The sequence below is a fragment of the Notamacropus eugenii genome, chromosome 3 (genome assembly GCF_028372415.1).
Source record: "Notamacropus eugenii isolate mMacEug1 chromosome 3, mMacEug1.pri_v2, whole genome shotgun sequence".
In the NCBI taxonomy this organism is placed as follows: domain Eukaryota; kingdom Metazoa; phylum Chordata; class Mammalia; order Diprotodontia; family Macropodidae; genus Notamacropus; species Notamacropus eugenii.
The window spans coordinates 157,986,151-158,007,210 of NC_092874.1; the positions used below are offsets into that span (position 1 = coordinate 157,986,151).

At 36.2% G+C, this 21,060-nt stretch overlaps 1 protein-coding gene across 3 annotated transcripts in view; it reads right to left on the reverse strand.

Moving 5' to 3' along the window:
- The window catches only part of SEMA3C (semaphorin 3C), a 191,716-nt gene that overhangs the window by 77,285 nt on the left and 93,371 nt on the right, over positions 1 to 21,060 (reverse strand). For all 3 annotated transcript variants that reach the window (XM_072653207.1, XM_072653208.1, XM_072653209.1), the window contains exons 5-6: positions 9,174 to 9,293; positions 2,852 to 2,942 (exon numbers count right to left, since the gene is read on the reverse strand). In XM_072653207.1, the coding sequence (XP_072509308.1) occupies positions 2,852 to 2,942; positions 9,174 to 9,293 (211 nt within the window). The remainder of the gene's footprint in view (positions 1 to 2,851; positions 2,943 to 9,173; positions 9,294 to 21,060) is intronic.

Sequence of the window (21,060 nt, forward strand, 5' to 3'; positions counted from 1 at the left end):
TATCTACTCCTGTCTCCTCTGGCAGGTTGCCTCCATAATAATCCCTTCTCCCTCTAATCTTTAATCTCTCAGTATATTGGTTACTTCCCTGCTACCCTCAAATATGTGCAGGTCTACCTCATTCTTAACAAACATTTAGTTGGCCCTACCATCCCCTATTTGGCCTAGCAGAGTCAAAGACTCACTCAACTTTTGTTAACTATTTTCAATCATTTGACTGATATTTCTCTATACAAATTCACCAAGGATCTCTCAACTGATAAACCCAGTGGCCTTTATTACCTCTTTCTCTTCCTTCTTGATCTCCCTGCAGCACACTCCCTTGACTACTCTCTCTTTCTAGATATTCTCCCCTCCTTGGCTTTTAATAACATTGCCCTTTTCTATCTCTTGCTACCTGTTTGGTCACTCCAGAGGATTAAGGGATCATCACCCATATGCTGAGGCCCCATAACTGTGGGCCTTCACAAAAGCTCTGTCCTGGATACTCTGCACTTCTCCCTCTGTTCTGATGCCTTTCTTAGGTCCTATGAGTTTAGTTATCATCTCTATGTAATAACACCTATATTTCCAGCCATATTCTGTTTCCTGATCTTCATTCCCATACCACCACTGGACATTGTCTATTTGATGTCCCTTAGGTATCTCAGATTTAATATGTCCAAGAAATAACAGCTCACTGATTTTCTCCCCCCCAAAAAACCCCAAAGCCAAAAACAGTCATCTTCTAAATGTCTCTATTTCTATCAAAGGTATTACCATTCTTCCAAATATTCAAATTTACTACCTGAGAGTAATCTTTAACTGTGTCATAACCTTATCACCATCCACATCCAATCAAGTGCCATAGCTTATCATTTCTACCTTCACTACATTTCTTGCATTCACCCCCTTCCATCAGCTCAGATGAACACCACTTGCTTAGATGACTACCACTTTTATTCAAGCTCTTATCCTCTCTCATCTAAACTATTACAATATCCTGAAAAATGATCCCTTTGACTCAAATCTCCACTCTTTCCAAACTGTGCTCCACATCGTTACCAGGGATATTCCCAAAACACTGGTCAGACCATGTCATTTGCCTGCTCAGGAAGTTATAGTGGCTCCTGTTTTGCCCCTCAATGAGGTACAAACTCTTCTATTCGACATATAAAGACCTTCATAATTTGCCTCCAGTCTTATTATACATTATTGCCCTTCATACAATCTATATTTTAACTACTTGTTACTCCTCATACCTAACATCCTATCTCCCATGTCCATGACTGGGTAAATGCTATTACACTATGCCTTTAATATACTTCTCCCTCCTGTAATCTCTAGGTCTCTTTAGACTCTCCTCAGTTACTAGTATCTCCCTTATATAACTTTGTAATTTTTTCTTGTATATGCATATACTATTTCTTCCAACAGAACATAAGTTTCGTGAGAGCAGGGTTATTTTTATTTTTGCCTTTGTGTCCCCAATACCCAGCACAGAGCCTGGCATAAAGCAGCAGTTTCATATATGATGGATTAATTTGATGACTCACTTTTAATATTCAAGCTCAACAATTCAACAAGTATTTCTGAAATGCTTCCTCTACACTAGATATTATGCTTGAGGCCAGACATACAAAGACAAAAAACATAGTGCTGCTTCACTATGTAACTTTCAGAAGTGCACTTTACTTTCTGCTGGATGCACCTGGCTTTAAGGAGGGTCTACATGTGAGGAAAATAGGCTGTTTATTTAAAGGCATTGTCACAGAGGCACCAGTTGTGAGATTAGTTATTTCAGGTAGTCTTTTAGGAAAGAGATAAAAATTCATCATTCAAAATACATCAGAAAAGATAAATGCACAAGCATAGCATATTTAATGGACTGAAACAAGTTCTAGTCATCTCACTCTACTGTTGGTAACTGGCATATTCATGTAATTTCCGAATGGTCCAATTACATTAATGAGAAATCTTTAGAACTACTAAGTGCTATGTCTTAGTAGCTAGTGATTTGATCTTCAGTGACATTTTGACTTGCCTATAAACATGATGTTCTAGGGAACCTAAGACTAGGCACTGGAACGTATTGCAAAGGTAGCAGAGTAAGTCTACAGAAGCAGAAGTATCCTAAGAACTTCTTTTAGTTCTTCACATAACACTTTTCAGACAATTTAATGAAAGACACAGCTGTCTGATTCATTTTCCTTTTGTCTCTTTAAAGAGGCACAACATTAAGGATGACTTTCAAGGAAGTAAAATTTTAAAAATAACTGAAAGTGAGGGAAATGGTAAGACCGTAGGGGAAAAAAACCCAACAACCATAGAATGCATGTACGCAAGATATTACAAGCTATATAAAAAGTATGATAGAAAAGGTCAAATGCCACAATGGAACCAAGAATACCTGAATTCAGTCCTTGCTTTTTTACATAACTTTTTGTCACAAGTAAGTAAAGTCACTTCTGCACTGTAGACCACTCTAAGACTTTTCAAAGTTATAGATGAATTCTGAGTATTCCCAGTAAAGGGAACTCCTATAGCAAGGTAATCTAATATCCTTGGTATGCTAGCAGATTACATATTGTAAATAATATTTTGGAATGGTAAGCATTAAGCAAAACATAGATATAAAGTAACAGATTCTATAATAGAACCTCTTAGTAAAGGGGACATTAAAATCCTAACTACTTTTCCCCAAACCTCATTTCCTCTTCATTGTCTATTTCTTTCTCTCTTGCACTTATTTTAAATTTCACATGAAGATTCAAAAGGAATTTTTATAAGAAAAGAGAAAGTTTGTGTATCACATTTTAAAATTTACATTGCTTAAAATCCACAACATTTCATATTTTGTTTTGATACTTACTGATCATAACAGACACCGTGTTTACGTTGGGGTTGAAAGAACAGCGCCCCTTTCCAGATTCACATTTAGAATCAATCATGAAGACTTGTTCCTTTAATGCAGAATAAGAGCAAAATTATTGCAGAGAAGCAGCTTTACAAATTTAAGGGAAGGGGGTGGGGGTTTCTTTAGTTTAAAACATGATTGTTAAAAACATTCCTTGAAGAATCTTTCTACTTGACTACATGTTCCTAGTTAATTTTCCCAACTCATTACCCTAAGAATTATTTGACCTCTAAGAAGTGTTCATCTATAAAAGTTAAACTGATCTCCAAGGGCTTGTCCCTTATCTTAATGAAATCCCGCCCCCAAGTCTGATGCAGGCACTATAAAGGAAGAACTGGAAGAAGCTATGTGAAAGTCAGAGGTCATTATGAACTACAACCAGACATGTAGGATTGGAGTCAAATTAAGAAAATTGTTTTACACAGGCACAAAGTATATTCTTTGTATTAACACTGTAGAAGACAATGTTTCTGAAAGACATTAAAAAATTGAAGTTTCATTTTTCCAATACATGTTTTGCCTTGAGACAAAGTTCCTTGAGGACAGAAATTGTCATGTTTTCATATTTGTATCCTTACTGCTTAACACAAAGTACATATTTAATAAATGCTTGTGGATTCCCTTATTGATCTATTTTTTAATAAAATGATGACCAACAATTAAAGTTAATGTAGTTCTGAAATTCAAATGCCATAGTAACCAAATAAATTAATATCTCGTCTCCTTAAATAGGAACAGTGTCTGTATAATATAGCTTATGTAATACTGGGGAGGAAATGCCATGAGTGATAAATGACCCTTATTTTGGTTTGGTTTACTTTTATAATTACAGTTATCATTTTAAACCAAGCTTAAATTTCCTTGTTCATTCATCCAATGTTGTCAAATTGATCTGATATGCAGACTTGTGCATTTCTTCAAGTGGAGGGATGCAAAAGTGAATTAGGCAAGGCTTCTGCTCTCCAGAATTTTAGGATGGTAGAGGTTATGAAATATAAATCCTTGAGGGCCATGACACTGGCTTAAAGTAACACAATAAATTTCAGAAATGGGATTGGAGCCCAAGTTCTGATTCCAAATATAATGGCTTTCCACTATAGTATACTGGAGTATTTAAGCTAGCTGAGAAGATATGTAACCACACTAGAAAGCAGCAAATGATCACAGCGATACAAAGCAAGTGACAAGAAAGTTCAGAGGCCCTCTTCCACCCCAACTCCCAACAGTTGCTGAGACACTTGCTGGTTCTTCTCTACAGAAGGTCTCCAACTTTGATGCTTAACTGACTTAGAGCTAAAGACTTCCTCCTCATTCTTTCCCATCTCAGAAAAACAGGTCAGTCAATTAGTCAGTCTATATGAATTTATTAAATGCCTACTACATGCCAGGCACTGTGCTAAATGCTGGTGATATAAATAAAAACAAAAGGCAACCTTTGTCTTGTCAAGGAACTCCTTACAATATATCATCCTTGGCTGAATTACTCTGGGGCTGAGATATATCACATTTTGTTGGTCCTTTCAAGTCTCATGATACCCTGCCACACAATGTTTTGATAATCCTCATGGAACAACCAAAGGGAGTAGACTGAAAGTAAAGTGGAGTCAGAAGCAGTGAATGCTTTGCAGGTGTGGGTCAGAGAATGACTTCTGATGAAACAGAGATGAAGTGACTGGCAGCTAGAGACAGGCTAGCTGCATTTGACAGCAGTAAAGGCAGAGGCATTTCCAATCAAATTCGAGCAGCCATTTTTCAATCAATAACTCAAATAAGTCCCTACTCCCCACCTTCTCTCTTCAAAATGTGAGTCTCTCTCACACCCTATCACCCAGATACAGACATGACAGGGTGACTTTTTAGTGGTTTTTGATGGGCTAAGAACAATTTTATTGTATGAGTTATACTCTGTATATTTAATGAAAATCTTTTCTTATTCAATTTCTGATGATTTTTCTTGTCTGTGAGTAAAGCCTACACACACTGGGGGGGGCCCCAGTCAAGAATATATTTCCTTCTCCCTGTATTAAACCAAACAATAGTAGAAGATCCTTGGGGTGAACTGGAAGATTCCCATCACATTTTTGTGGAGACATCTAAAATGATGTTTGTGGGGTCAAGCTAAGACTACTTGCCTTTTGTACAACAATTGAGAAAACTGAAATTTTTTTTAAAATGCATTTATGCTGGGGGTGATTGGACTGGAGATGAAGCTTTGATCATTACATTTGAGGCAACTGAGAAGCTATGAGGTCAGCCAAGACATCATATGTACATATTTCACATTGCAATCGCAGGAGCATAGAGTAGCATGTGTTCTGGACCCTCATAGATAGTCAGGTTCTCAGGAGGTGGCCACTATGTTTCCTCTGAGGACTAGCACTAACCCTGAGGGATTAGGGGGTTATCTTTTAAATTCCATAGCTTAATAAGCCCCACTAGCATCTTTACCTCCATGGTTATTATTTTACATTAATTAGTTGACCAGAAATCAGTATTTACTACAGTTGTAGAGTCGGTGCAAAATATTCCTTACAAAAGTTGGTGACTATCACAAGCACAGACATAGCTTAAGCTTACAGAGCACATATGGCAAAGGAGAATTTCATAGCTCTTAGAAGGGTTTTTTTACTGGAATCCCCAAGTGTTCACCTTAAGTATAGTGTAGCTTTGTTGCTAAGACTCCTTGAAGAGCCTTGAATTGGCCTTTCCACATTGTGCCCACTCTGTCCTCAGTTCTCGATGCAAGCAATGCTGTCAACTGCTATTCCAGGAATACTTCTTTGATGCTGATAAAAAATAAAACTCACATCCTCCAGTTTTCTGAAATTCACAAATACCTCCTCTGGTCAAGAGATGGGAAGGGGGCCTGTAGACAGGCAGAGGCCAAGCTGCTCTCTTAGCCCTCTACCATTCACTAAGTATTAATAGTCAGAGGATTGGCTTGATGCTTCCTCAAATACCCTTGTTACTAATATATGGTTTACTATTTTATTGATGATCCACAAGTTTCTTCGATCAATTTCAATTTCAATGCACTTCCCATGCATCCTGACTATGATTTATCTGGTGGCTTTCAATACAGACTTCTGCATGCAATGGGTCACATCTAGTAGTTCTTTCCAATTTCATCTTCCTAAGTGTTATTTTCATTTTTAACATGGCATATTCCAAATGTAACCTACATTGTCACTGCTGATGAAACTAGAACACTGTACAATACCATCAAGTCTGCTATATTTTGTATCCCTTTTGTCATCCTTCCCATTCAGTTTCCAATGCTTTTGGAAGAAGGTAAGAGTTGGACTATGAACCCAGGACTTGAAAACTCTATCCTTGTTTTCTCCTCAACAGCTTGTCATTTGTTTCATGAGATAATGTTATGCTTAAAGGAGGGAGGAAGACCACCTTCCTACTTCGTGTTGTTACAAATGAATTTTTACTTACACTAGTGTTGTACTTGGCTCCCATGTATTGACACATTTTCTAACAATTACTTTTCTATAGGAAATGGTGATGAAGTCATTGCTTTTGACCATTCCAATGTTTCATACTTGAATGTTTGTTCAAACAGGGTGAGCTGGAGACATTAAAATAGCACCCAATTCTCACATCTTTTACCCATTTTTCTCTAACTTGGCAGGCATTCCACCAATGCTCTGGCACTCTATGACTGAGAATAGTTAATTTCATAATTTCCTTTCTGTTAAAATATAGCCAAGTTCTTTATTATTATAATTATCTTGTTTTCAAATGTTTTTGTAGAAATGATGTTGGGAGAAATCACTATCTTGCTATTATTCTTCTAAACATCTTGTTCTATGGGCTATTTCATAAGCATAGTAAATGTCTATTGTAGTTGAATAAATTATATATTATTAAATAAATCTTCTCTAAGATCACTAAAAGCATTCAGTGCTCTTTTGATAAAGCACTTTTGATAAAATTCCTGTAGCAGACAAGACAACAGGAATCATGCAGAATTCATACTGGTCTCACATAACTTTGATCTCTGCTAGTTTGGAGATGATGAGGATCTGTCAGGGCAACACCTACTTAAAGTATTATTCTTAATTTTTCATGGCTCAATGTTATATTTAGGTGATTGTGGTCAATAGTTTGGCCTGTGATAATGGATGGATTCCAGTATATTTTATTAAATTCTCAGAGTTATTTTTTGATTTGTATTTGCAGAATGAGGGTTTGTATTATATTTATGATCTAACATAGTAAAGATTCTATATCTTAATACTTATATTACGTTACCAGCAAACTTTACACTTTGTCATTAAAAAAATCCAAGCCAGTGTTTCAAATCATAAAAAAAATTTAAATATACATACTCTACATTTTAGATTTGTGAATTCATGAAAACTTTTTAATTGTGACTCCATCAATGTGACCCAATGAAAAAAGAAAGTTATAACCTTGTATACTCAACAATAAAAAAAATACTTCATAAGAATCAATTTTTTAAAAGTTACTCAAAGCATTTATTTTCATTTTCCTAATTTTAGAATTGAAGAGATAGAGGGATACTGCAGCAATGGGAAAGAACAGATTCATCTGACTATAGTATTTAGCAAAAAAAAAATTCACAAATAAAAAATTCATTCAGTTTGGCCATATGTAAAGTTCATAAAAGTGGAAATTGTCATAAATTTACCTGATACACAATAATATTATTTAAAGAAAATGATCTTATAATAATGCATGGTTGATCTATCAACCTGATAATCCTCCCATTTAAAACAAATCCCTGTCTCTTGAGGAGGGAATAAAGTATCTGATACTTAACAATTAAATTCATGCTATATTTACAATGGAGAGTTCTGTAAGAAATTTTTTGGATAGTACATCAAGTTTAATATTACTGTATGGAGTAAGCAATTTGTAAATGGAATAACATTTTTAAATGAAATTTGTAGTTGAAGAATGCATGATTATCACAGTGACTATCTGACAAATTTCATACATCTGAAGTCATAGTTGATTTAATCAACTGATCATTCATAAGTGCTTATCTATAAGAACAAGTTCAATTCAGCCAATCATATTCTTGCCATATATATATATATCTTTATTTTTATTTTAAGACTCTTAGCACTTCAACAGATCTTAAAACTTTACGCCTTAAACTAAAGTCACATGTGAAAAAGAAGCATTTTTGGACAGGGAGATAGGGTTAAATATTATTACTTCAATTTTTTAATAATCTCCTTGTTATAATTTTTAACAGGCATATTTTCATGTTAAAAATAAAGTATTTGAATTCCTAAAAAAAATAGAAGGAATCTAAAAAAGATCTTGGTAGAAAAAGAGAGAATTTTATTCATTATAAAATAGATTTGTTAAATGAAAATGGAAAACATTTAGGAAACCAATGGAAATTTTACTATAAGATTGTCATGATTATATAATATAATTATTCAAATGATAATAGAAACTACCATATGGGGAAAAAATCTTTAGAACAATTCTGCAAGTAATTCTTAAAGGCATGGCTATATGACCCATATGATTATCCACTGAGTTTAGGCTTTATAATGAAAGTAAATACAGATGCTAACCAGTTGGACTTAACTTAGAGTATTCATAATAATAACATAGTAAACATGGTTTCATTACAATTTCCATTTTTCTAATTAGATTTTATTATTGCATAGCCATATTCTGGATATCATCAGCAATACCTTATATGAGCAAGGTTAAATCATTGACACATACAGGGTACATTTTGTTTAACCATTTTAAGCAGTTCAGTTCAAAAGAAACTTATTCATAATGATATGCCGTATTTCATTCATTGCTATATAACAAGTCATTCAAAAATGAATGGGCAGGGAAATCCATCTGAAACGAAGTTCATTTCTTATATGTAACTGGTTTTTTAAAGCTACATTTTTTTTTTTAGCATTCTTTAGGAACTCCATAAAGATGCAGAGTTAATTTTTTTTAAACCAAATTCAGCAAAGAAATAATAACTATTTTTTTAGAATATTGCGAATTTAAAGTCACCACAAAACATCCATAAAATTTGGATTGTATAAGAAAAATATATTTTTCCATTCCAAAACAAATATGAAGTCAATAATGTTTTTTATTCTTTCCTATTCAAAAAGAATGTCCATAAGATAAATAACTTTTCCTCTAGATTATAAGCAGTTATGATGGAAAAAATACTATTCATTGAGTCAAATAAAAGAATCTTTAAATATTTGGGACTCACCTAATACAAATCATTGAAAGAAATGAAGATCATGAAACATTATGTACTTACCTCTGATCTGCGTCCTCTGTTCAAATATGTACATACTGGGCTAAAGGCACCACTCCCACAGACATACAAATGAGTACGGTTGAAAGCCTGTATCACCCGCACAAAGTTTCCACAGCCATGCTGCAAGAATAAATAAAGTGCTAAGTGTGTTTCTCTCTCCTCCTCACTCTCCCTCTCCCTCTTCCTTTCCCTCCCATCTTCCTCCTTCCCCCTCTCCCTCTTTCTCCCACTGACTTCCTCTGCATGATGGTATTGTGTTTATAACATCAAGATATAAACTCAAAATTTTCAAATTGCATGTAACAATGAGAAAACATCATAATCTCGTAGCCCTCCCCTCTCCCAACCTATCAAAAACATGAGGCTCTATACGCTTACTGTATTGGTCTATTAATAGTCTTTAAGTCATCATTTAGGACAGACTATAACACCAAAGAATGGGTAAAAAAATAAAACAAAAAACATCTAATCTTCTGATAAAGTATGGTATAAAGGAAAGAACACTGACTCAGCTTTGAGTTATAAGACCAGTATTTCAAGTCCCACTTCTGCCACTTGGTGTCTTTGTACCCTTGGACAAATCAGTTAACTTCTTTGGACTTTACTTCCTGCAGAGGCAAGAAGATCACTCTAGATATTATCCAGAGACACAAGGACTACATCACCCATCACCACTGGAGGTCCCCTTCCTTCCAAGTTGCCTTTCCCCCAATGTACTCTACAGCTGCCCAAAACCCTTCCAGACTGCTTGACTGCTTACATAGCTCGAGTAAGATGGGATTAATAAACTATATTCTTTCCTGTGAGATAAAGAACCTCTAGGCTAACCATCAGTCTTGCTACTACCTCCTAAGGTCTGGGCATACCATATGCCTTGTCTCTGAGCCCTAAAGATCCCTGGCACTATCATCTAACCTAATAACATAACCTAAGGAACCCACAGCCACATCATCTCTGCTACCACTGATCCTTTGGCACTCCAGGGTGTTCTATTCATCCTGCGGCTGAATTTTCTTTTATGTCTGAGTTTCTGTGATAGTAGGGGCAATCTCCTCTTTTCTATTTTTATCCATAGTTTTTGGCACATGCTGGCATTTAAAAAATGCAATTTTTAATGCTTAGATGAATATTTGAGATCACTGATGTGCATCCTGACTTCATCAGTTCAGATCATACCCTATACATACTTCTCAATTATATGTGATATTTGTCTATATTTTTCTAAAAATATCCCATACTTAATAAGTGTCTGTTAAATTACACAAAGACAACTTCAGGCAAAATACTCTAATAGGTTATTCTTCCATCCCACCATCCCTTCTGTGTAACTCACTCAAAGCAACCCTCTACCCACAGCCAAATATCTCCAGTATCTTCCCAAAGTGACCTCCTCCCAATCCAATACCTGTAGGCACTTGCCAATTTCCTTATGCAAATGAATTAACATAATAACAATGTTGAGATGATTGACTCCTAGTAGTGGCATGAGGCTGCAGACAATTACATCAGAGATCTAAATGTGTCAATCCTTTTACCTGCAGAAGTCCCAGATTTCACATCTAGGATCATGAGTAGCATGATCTTTACAGCTATATTAATTTCATGATCGTCTGTACTGATTAGTACTCAACCATCTCTCAGTCATTTTTTGGCCTTGAAAAGCCAGCCTTGAGACAAAACCTATTTGTTCCTGCCTTAAAGTCTTTTTAGAGCATATTAGTAATTAAAAGTAAACTTTTTTTAAAGTTTTTTCCCATCTATCATTTCTTCTTGTTTATTCAATGATTCATTCTTGACAGTAATTAGTGATTTTTCTTTCTGCAGTGATCTTATACAGATGTTTCTTTTCTAGTTTTTGATTATCAAGCAATCCATCACAACCTTTGTAACCAAAGGATTTAAAGCTAATTCAGCAGACAGATTGTTTTATTTATATTTTGAGGCATTTACATTTATGTTCAATATTTCAAGGCACTTTATTCTGACACCTGTTTATAAAGATACCTAAAATGTGATTATATAGCTGTAGGATTTTGTAGCTATAGGATTTTGTTTCTCAGGAGGAAGTATATATTCAAGCTTGGTGTATATATAATATGTATATATTAGGAATAATTGTGAGCAGTAAGACCTAAATGTTTATTTTTTTCACCTTCAAGGTCAGTCAGTCTAGGAATGTGCATGTAATATTTTCCCATAAACCAGGAAATCAATGTACTCCTATTATGCAAGTTACATCTATTTTGCCTTAAGTCCTGTAGACAAATTAACCTTGAAAAAGAAATCACTAGTTAACCATTCTACACCACTGGTGATAAAAAGAAATAAATCAAGAGAATTATTTTGTAATAGAAAGTGAGAAGGGAGGTGACTCAGGTCCCATGCCCCAGAGCTCCAACTTTCACATGAAAAAAATTGAGTGCAGGGCTTCTTGAGTAAGTGCGGAATTATGTTATGTTTCTGAGGATTGATATTTGATGACTAAATTTTCATAAATAACTTTTTCTTGCAAATATCTTCTTATGTCAACCTGAGTTTTACAAACCTCTTATTTTCTGACACTGTGCCCCGTATGCATCATACAATTTTTAAAAAGTGCTTACATTTTAAAGCTACCATATGTGCTCCTGCTCCCTTATCATTGTTTTTGTTCTTCAATGTTGTCTCAATAATTCATTTAATTATTATTTATTACAGGAAAAACGACTTCTTCTCTACTGGGGGCCTAGAGGATGAGGGTAAGCAGATAGCCTATCAGAGAATGCCTATATCTTTCAGGGACAGGGAACAGGCAGCCTCAAGGTCACATGTGGCCCTCTAGGTCTCAAGTGTGACCCTTTGACTGAATCCAAGTTTTTACAGAACAAATCCTTTTATTAAGGGACCTGTCCTGTGAAGTTTGGATTTGGTCAAAGCATCGCACTTGAGGGCCACATGTGGTCTCAAGGCCACAGGTTCCCCACCCCTGCACCTTGGAGGCTGCCATTAACACTAGAATGTTTAGGCAGTTTCTGTAAGTCTGAATTAAAACTACACCTTATTTGCATTAAAAACAAAACTCCACACAGCAGTGGTAATAGCCTGTATCATTACTGAAAGTTCTCCTACCATGAGCTTTTGAATTTTCAGAAAGTTTAGCTTTCATTCTATTTGTGGCTTCAAAGATCTCCTTTGTACGGATTACTCAAAAATTCCATTCTATTATTTGTGTTTTCTAGAAATCACTACACCTTGACATGCTCCCCAACACCAACTTCTCCATTCTGTTCATGGCACCCCTATCTTCCCAATCACTTATGTTAAAAAAATACACTTTTGACTCTTTTTATCCTTCCCTGCACATTCAGTCTATTGCCATATCTTCTTGATTCCACCTCCGCAAAATCTCTCATGTTAGAACCTTATCTCATTCACTATTAGAATCACTCATGAATTATTTCATCTCTTCACTTAGATTACTTCAAGAGCCTCTTAAGGTTTGATGTCTCAGGTCTATTCCTTCTCAAATCCATTTTTTTATGCTACTGCCAACATAACATACTTCTAAAACGGATGTGCTTTGATCATGTCATTCCTTAATAACCGTCAGTGGTTCTCTACTTTCTAACCAACAAAATGTAAACTTCCTATCTTTTTGTTCAGGGCCTTCAAATAGTAGAGATGCAACCTGCTTTCCCAGATGTGCATCCCTTCCCTTAGAAGGCTCTGTGCTTCAGACAAACTAGAATACCCTCCATCCCCCCATTCTTGCACCATTCTCACACATATTGTCTTTAGGTCTTTGTTCATCCCATCCATTATGCTTCAAAGGGACTCTCATATTTTTAAGTCTTTCCCTTCCTTTAATGGATGAATCAGGCACTATAATCTTCATGAAGCCTTTCCCTCCCCAGGTAAAAGTATTATTTCCCTTCTCAAATTTATCATAGTACTTTACTTGAATCTTTCATAATTACAAATTGTAAAGGCATGAGACCTTGGATATCATTTAATCTAATCATTACTAAACTAAGAATCCCCTTTATACCTTTGTCAATTAATGTTAATCTACCTTTCCCTTGAAGACCTCTTTAACGAGGCTAATCCCTCCAGTGTGAGAGAGCCTATTTCACTTTAGCATGTTTTAACTGCTAAGAAATTTTTCCTTATCAAAATCCTTTTTTTATACAATTTCTGCATACTATTGGAAATTTAGTTCCTTTGTATTTATCTCATTTGCCCACAATTGTCTCTAAATTTTAAACTTCTTTTGACAAAATCTATTGGAAAATAGTATGGCAGAAACTGGACAGAGACCAACATCTGACACCATATTCCAAAATCAAGGCCAAATGGATACACGATTTAGATACAAAGGCTGATATTATATGCAAATTAGGGGAGCAAGGAATAGGATGTCAGATTTATGGAGAATGGAGGAATTTATGACCAAACAAAAGACAGAGAACATTATTTAATGCAAAATGGATAATTTGGATTATGTTAAATTGAAAAGGTTTTGCACAAAGACAATGCAACCAAGAATAGGAAGGAAGCAGAAAACTGGGAAAGAATTTTTACAACCAGTGTTACTGATAAAGACTTCATTTTAAAAACATATAGAGAGAACTGTGCCAAATTTATAAGAACACAAGTTATTCTCCAATTGATAAATGGTCAAAGGATATGAACAGGCAGTTTTCAGAGGAAGAAATTAAGACTATCTATATGAAAAAATGCTCTAAATCACTATTGATTAGAAAAATGCAAATCAAAACAACTGAGGCAACACATCATACCTATCAGATTTGCTAATATGACAAAACAGGAAAATGACACATGTTGGAGAAGATGTGGGAAAATTAGAACGCTAATTCATTGCTAGTGGAGTTGTGAACTAATCCAATGATTCTGGAGAGCTATTTGGAACTATGCAAAAGGTCTATAAAAATGTGCATACCCTTTGATCCAGCAATACCACTTCTAGGGTTGTATCCCAAAGAGATCATAAAGTAGGAAACGGATCCACATGTACAAAAATATTTGCAGCAGCTCTTTTTGTGGTGGCCAAGAACTGGAAACTGAGGGGATACCCATATATGTAAGGAGGACTTCATTATCCTTCTTAGAATAAGTTTGTCAGAATCCACAGCCATGGGAATGTCTGGTTCCCAGGTATTAGATAATAACTCCCAGAATAGTCTCAAGGATCCAAGACCGTAATTCCTATAATCATAGTGACAGACAGTCTTACTGAGGCTGCACCATGAGGTATGGGAGTGACATAATGTGGTGCTTACTATGCTTGTGCAGAATGATGATATTGTCAAAGTTAACCTATGATCTTAATGTTGACAAGATGCCTTCTTTGTCTTATTGCCCTATAAAAGCAAGTGGGCATTGGCCAGTGACTGGGGAAAAACTCATATGGGGAAACTACACGGAAAATCCCATATGGGGGAAAAGCATGGGGAATCTGTGCGTGTCTCAACTGGCCCCCATTGTGACTTGAGGGGATTTAAGGGAATGCACAAGTATACCTGTCTCAATTGACCCCATGGAGACATAGGGGTAGTCACCCCCACTTCTCACCAGCTCCAAGGGTGATTAGGGAATGCTGTAGCAACCTTTTGAGAAGATTAGACTAGAATGAAGATGATTATTAACCCCTCCAAAGCTGTCTGACTGTCTGACCAGATCAAGAATGAACCTGTTAGAGGCTGGAGACCAAAACCTCTAGTGCCCCCTGTGTGTTATCTGTGAAACAATCCAACAAGTTGTGGTATATGAATGTATTGGAATACTATTGTGCTATAAGAAATGATGAAGAGGCGGACTTCAGAAAAACCTGGAAGGACTTGTATGAACTGATGTGGAGTGAAACGAGCAAAACCAGAAGACCATTGTACACAGTATACAATGACTGACTTTGATAGACTTAGCCTTTCTCAGCAATGCAAGGACTTAAAATAATCCCAAAGGACTCATGATGGGAAATGCCCTCCACATCCAGAGAAAGAACTATTGAGTTTGAATGCAGAGTGAAGCAGACTATTTCCTTTCTTTTTTTGTTTTGTTTTGTTTTGTATTTTTCTTTCTCATGATTCCTCCCATTCATTCTAATTCTTTTATACAACATGACTAATGTGAAAATATGTTTAATATTATATGTATATACATATATACTCATTTCATCCTCTTTCAGATTGCAAACTGTCTTGGGGGGGATGTAGGAAGAGGAAATTTGAAACTTATGGAATAAATGTTGAAAACTAAAAAGAAATAAACAAAAATATAAGTCGTAAACTTTTTGAGAGATGGATTTCAGCCAAATCTCTCTTTAATTCTTCCAATACATATCTTCATATGTGTGGTGGACTCCTAATGGGTTTTAAAATTTTTATTTGAAGCCCTACTACATGTAGCTAGGTGGCAGAGTAGACAGAGTGCCAAGTCTGAAATCAGGAAGATTCCTCTTCCTGATTTCAAATCTAACCTCAACTACTTATTGGCTATATGACCTTGGGCAAGTCACTGTTTGTCTCAGTTTCCTCATCTGTAAAATGAGCTTGTTAAGGAAACGTCAAACCACTCCAGTATCTTTGCCAAGAAAACCCCCAAAACCCCTGACTCAAATGAAGAGTCAGGCAAGACTGAAAATTGACTGAACAACAACAGTTATAAGCTTGGCATTGGGCTTACCTTCCCTAAACGATAGTAAATTGAGGTAATTGTTATGGATCCCAGATTTAAAATAATTAAGCAAAGAAAATAAATCTGATCCAAATCAGAACACAAATGAAAAAGTGACTAAGTGCTATAGAAATTCAGAGGCAATAGAGACTGCAGCACCAATTGGGGTAGGTCAGAAAAAATGGCAGAGTGCTGGTGGCATCTAATTTGCCAGCTGTAAAGTATAAATAGTTTCACTAGGTATATATATCCAGAGAATCTTGCATTCTAGACGCAGAAAATACTATAAAAATATCCATGAACTGACAAATTTTAATTGGGATCCTGCTCTGTACCTTTCATACACCATGCTAAGCATATGGGACACAAAGGCAAAAATCAAATGGTCCCTACTTTTCCAGAATTTATATTAGGATCAGAAAATGAAACATGTACACACACAGGTAGATGCTTAGCCATTCAGCCATGTCCTGCTCTTCATGACCCCATGGACCCTACTGTGTTTTCTTGACAAAAACACTTAGCTAGAGGGTTTGCCATTTCTTCCTCCAGTGGATTAGGGAAAACAGAGGTTAAGTGACTTGCCCAGGGTCACACAGCTAGTGAATTTCTGAGGCTGGATTTGAATCCAGGTTTAGCACTCTATTCTCTGAGCTACCTGGCAGACTCCTAGCTATCCATCTGCCTCCTACTTCTGTAAGTAGATACAAATGTATAATTGCATGTGTAATATGATTAATAAATAAAAAGTAGAGGAGGAGAGGAGAATAATTAAGAGCTGCGGACATAACAGAAAAAAAATGCCCTATAAAGTTTTGTAATGGCAATCAAATTAGGATCTTTTGCTGTTTTTGTTTTACTCAAAGTGCCTCTGATTGAATAATGTGATTGGGGAAGGATCTTTTCCACCCATTGATGAACTTCCCCATTGCGGGAAGCATGATTAAGGGAGTTGTTTTGTAGGCGGGTCCCAAGTACCTTCTGTTTTTTCTGTTGAGGCACTGGGTCAGAGGGTTATGCCCTCTGGCTCTGAAAAGTGTATAAACACTGGGAGGGTGAGGTTTTACTTGGGGCTTACTGACTGGAAGTTTGTTTGACCAGATGAGGACTCTGGGAACCTGCTTTAAGGACCCCCCCTGCTTTGAGAACCCGGATGTGGTACTACCCTGTCTGGTAATTGTGGTCAGACAGTTGTACCTGTCTGTTGAATAATGGTCAGACATTTTGGAAGCATGTCTGTTGACTTTTAATTTCTCTGTATTTTCTCTGAAGTTCAGGGTGCTGACTTCTCTGCAGTTGGTGAATGATATATATATATATATATATATATGTGCTTGGTTAAAGGATTGATACATATGCTTAATTAAAGGGATTGCTAACCCCTCAAAAGCTGCTTTTTCTTTAAAGAACGCAGATCTAAGAACCTGTGATAGCTGCACCCCCCCCCCCCCCCACCGTGATGCCGGGGTGGTTACTGATACAAGTTTAAAGGAAGAGAACAGGAACTAGACTTGCAGTTTTGTAGACAAAGGGAACTCTAATACAAGGAATACTCATCTACCAATGTAAGTCAAGACTTTTTCATTTATAGTCTCAGAGTTGCCGAGGAGACAGATGATAAATGACTAGCCTAAGATCATACTCCTTGTGCGTGTCAGAAGCAGGATTAGAACCCAGGGTTTCCTGGTTCTGAGGGCAGATTTCTCTGCTCCATCCCACTCTGTCTCAAAAATTAAAATGCTATATAAGTTTCAGCATTTATTGCTATCATTATTATTAATTAGAAGCAGTACATGGGATAAAAGGATTTTGAGCTGAAAGATAACCTTAGAAATATTTTTTCCCAATAATCACTTCATTTTCTAGAAGAGGAAACTGAAGATCAAAGAGATGACATGGTCCCCACAAACTCAGAGAGCCAAATGGGAGCAGGGCCAGACCTTCTGATGCCAAACCTCAAGATCACATTACACTGTTGTATAAGATGAGTATGTGAAATAGAGAGTGCTATTGAGAGTTTGATTAGAGCATATAATATGTGAAGGAGAATGATGGAAGACAAGTTACTTCTTACACTGAGCAGAAATTGGTCTCCTTATAGGTTCCATTCATTGGAACCAAAGGAACTTACAGTACAGTGGGGTTGCTAAAACATGAAACAGTAATGAAGTAGAAAATAAAATACATAATTAAGTGCTAAGCTCAGTAGAACAGACTTTCTGTCTGGCTAAAGTGTAACTTAAAGTGGTGCTTATCTCAAAGGCTGACCAAAAATGTTAGCATCTATTTGATCATCCCAAATGGAAATACCAGTGGGCAACAAACAGTTCTTTTTTCTGTTCAGAGCCAGCGTATGTGCTTTCTTTATATACTGATGAATATTTTAATAAAATCTTTGACTTGAACTCTTGTGTCCCATGCTTTATTCTTTTATTTACACTGGGCAAACATCACTTGACTAAATTTAGTTCTAACTGTCCAGATTTAGTCAAATGTAACATTGTTATCAAATACACTGTATATTCATTTTCAGTCTGTATATGGTCCCTCAAAATTATTTTTGTGAACAAATTGTTGAAATACACTTAATTTGTCAAAAATGAAAGTTCCAGTGAATGTCTCCAATAGCTTCAGGACAAGCACCTTGTATATATTCAAACTGGTGCCACTGCTACACATGATAATGAATTGCAGATAAATGGTTCATCTGATTTGTCTCAAATTTAGCCATTATGCTCCCTTACTATAATTATCCATCCCCTAGTGTGCTAGTCTAAATAACTTTTCTTTTTGGAGAGGTGAGGAAGGGGGGTGTTGCCTATACTTTCTTGCAATGGGTTATCTCTGCTCTAGACATGTTCCCTTACCTGCCTATAACCATCCCATTTATGCAATCCTCCATGTTATAGTATTCTATGACTCGCGGACTCTTTGACAAACCCTGGTTGTGACATCACACGTGAAGTCAGTCTTCTTTTACTAAATAAGAACACACGTTTCCTATAAAAGCCCAAACCCACTTTTGCATTTTTTCACAGCCTCAACGAATTGAATAACTAGAATCATGGTTCTTGCTTATCAGAACAAGGAATAGCCTAGTGTGGCAACGTCATAAATCCTAAAGTCAGCCAATGGTAGGTCTGAACCCCTACCATAACTTGAGGGGCAAATGTTACCCTTTTGTTGTTGGTTAGTTGTTTTCAGTCATATTAGACCCTTTGTGACCCCATGTAGGCTTGTCTTGGCAAAGACAGATAACTAAAATAAACAGGGTTAAGTCACTTGCCCAGGGTCACACAGGTAGTAAATGTCTGAGGTCAAATTTGAACTCAAGATGAGTCTTTTTGATCCTAGACCTGGCATACTATCCACTATTGCCACCTAGCTGCCCCTAAATGTTGCCCTTCCCTCTCACTGCATGTTTGCACATCTTCAGATAAGCCACTTAGTCTTCTTTTTTTTTAACATGCCAAATAAAGACCTGCTGCTTTGCCTAGAATAGCTAGTTAGTCTAGTCCTTTTCTGAAGTCCCCTTCAAGTCTCTGGAGAATAGTCAAGGCATTGGATTGGAATGCCAAGTCATTATTATAGCCCTTTAATTTGAAAATAAGTATATATTTAAGAAGTGTTGACTCTCGGAACCATAAGCATCTAAAAATTGTTCTCTGTCATTTTTATCTTAAGATTTTGAAGATTCAATTAAATTAGGCTTTTAAAGATGACATTATTTTACACTGAAATAACATTGTTGATCCCATAATGTCTAAGGAGTATCCATACAATTGGAAAAGATGGTGGAGCTCACCAAGTCCAATCCATACCTGAACAGAAAGATTGAATGTCATGCCCAACAAGTGGTTGTCCTTCTGTATAAAGACCTTCGAAGACAGGGAGCTCATTCTTTCCAGCAATAACACATTTCCCTTTGCAATGGTTTTAATTGTCGAGACTATTTTCCTCATGTTGAGACAAAATCTGGATCTCCTTAACTTTCAACCTTTCTTTTTCTACTATATACCCAGCTCTATCTACCCTCTTCCTAGTCACAAAGAGATGGAGATATAGACTCTATAACTCCCACTACAAGAAAAATAAATAGCAAAGTTCCCGAACTTGTATTTATAGCTGTTCTTTAATAAACAGATTAACTGCAAGGTAACACTGACTGTCCAGATACCAGTCTTTAAGACAATCACAAAACAATTTTACTACAAAAGGTTAATTTTTGGTTGAAACAATTATACGGACAGGGTATGAATCTAAAGAACACTCACTCAGCATTTGGGCAAGGAACAAAGCACTATGGTTTTGAATAGTATTCTGTGAAGGTTCTAAATGGCAGCTAATTGGTGTAGTGGATATAGTGCTGGTCTTAGAGTTGGGAAGATTCCTCTTCCTGAGTTCACTAGCTGTGGGGCCCTGGATAAGTCACTTAACCCTGTTAGGCTCAGTTTTTTCATTTTTAAAATGAACTGGAGAAGGAAATGGCAAACCACTCCAGTATCTCTGCTAAGAAAATCCAAATAGGGTCACAATGAGTCATACTCAATTGAACAACAAGGAACAAGGATCTACATGTGTGACATATCACACGATCATCTTAGGGCTGAAAATGTCATTAGAGACCCTCTTTTCCAAGGCCTTCGTTTTACACATTTGGAACCTGTGACCCAGGGAGATTACATGATTTGCCTATAAGTAGTAACAGAGGAAGAGTCTGATCACACAAATGCCTGGTTCCAGAGCCTGTACATCTCAAAAAATTTTGTTCCAAATGGACGATTTTCAAATTTTCAACTTTTTAGACACAGGTCTGTAGGGTGAGTCAGATTTCCACCTTATCATGGATTTAACAGCCACTCTACACCATAAGGAAAGAAAACAATACAAAGAGAACAATGAAGTCTAATATAGTACAAAGGCCATTTGATTTGATGTAAGACAGTCTGTGTTTGAAACCTGACTTGGCTATTGCAATCTCGGAAGAAGTCACTTAATATCCCTGGGAATTAATTTCCTCAACTGTAAAATAAAGATCTGGGTTAAATAATCTCACAGGTATTTTCCACCTCTAATCTTACAATCACATGACTAAATATTTAACAATGCTTATATTTTGAAACCTGAGAGGATTCAACAAAAATAAGTAGCCTGAAAGTTATTTCCTTTGTTTGTAATTATTCTTTCATCACCATACAGCTCTGAGCACTAGCAA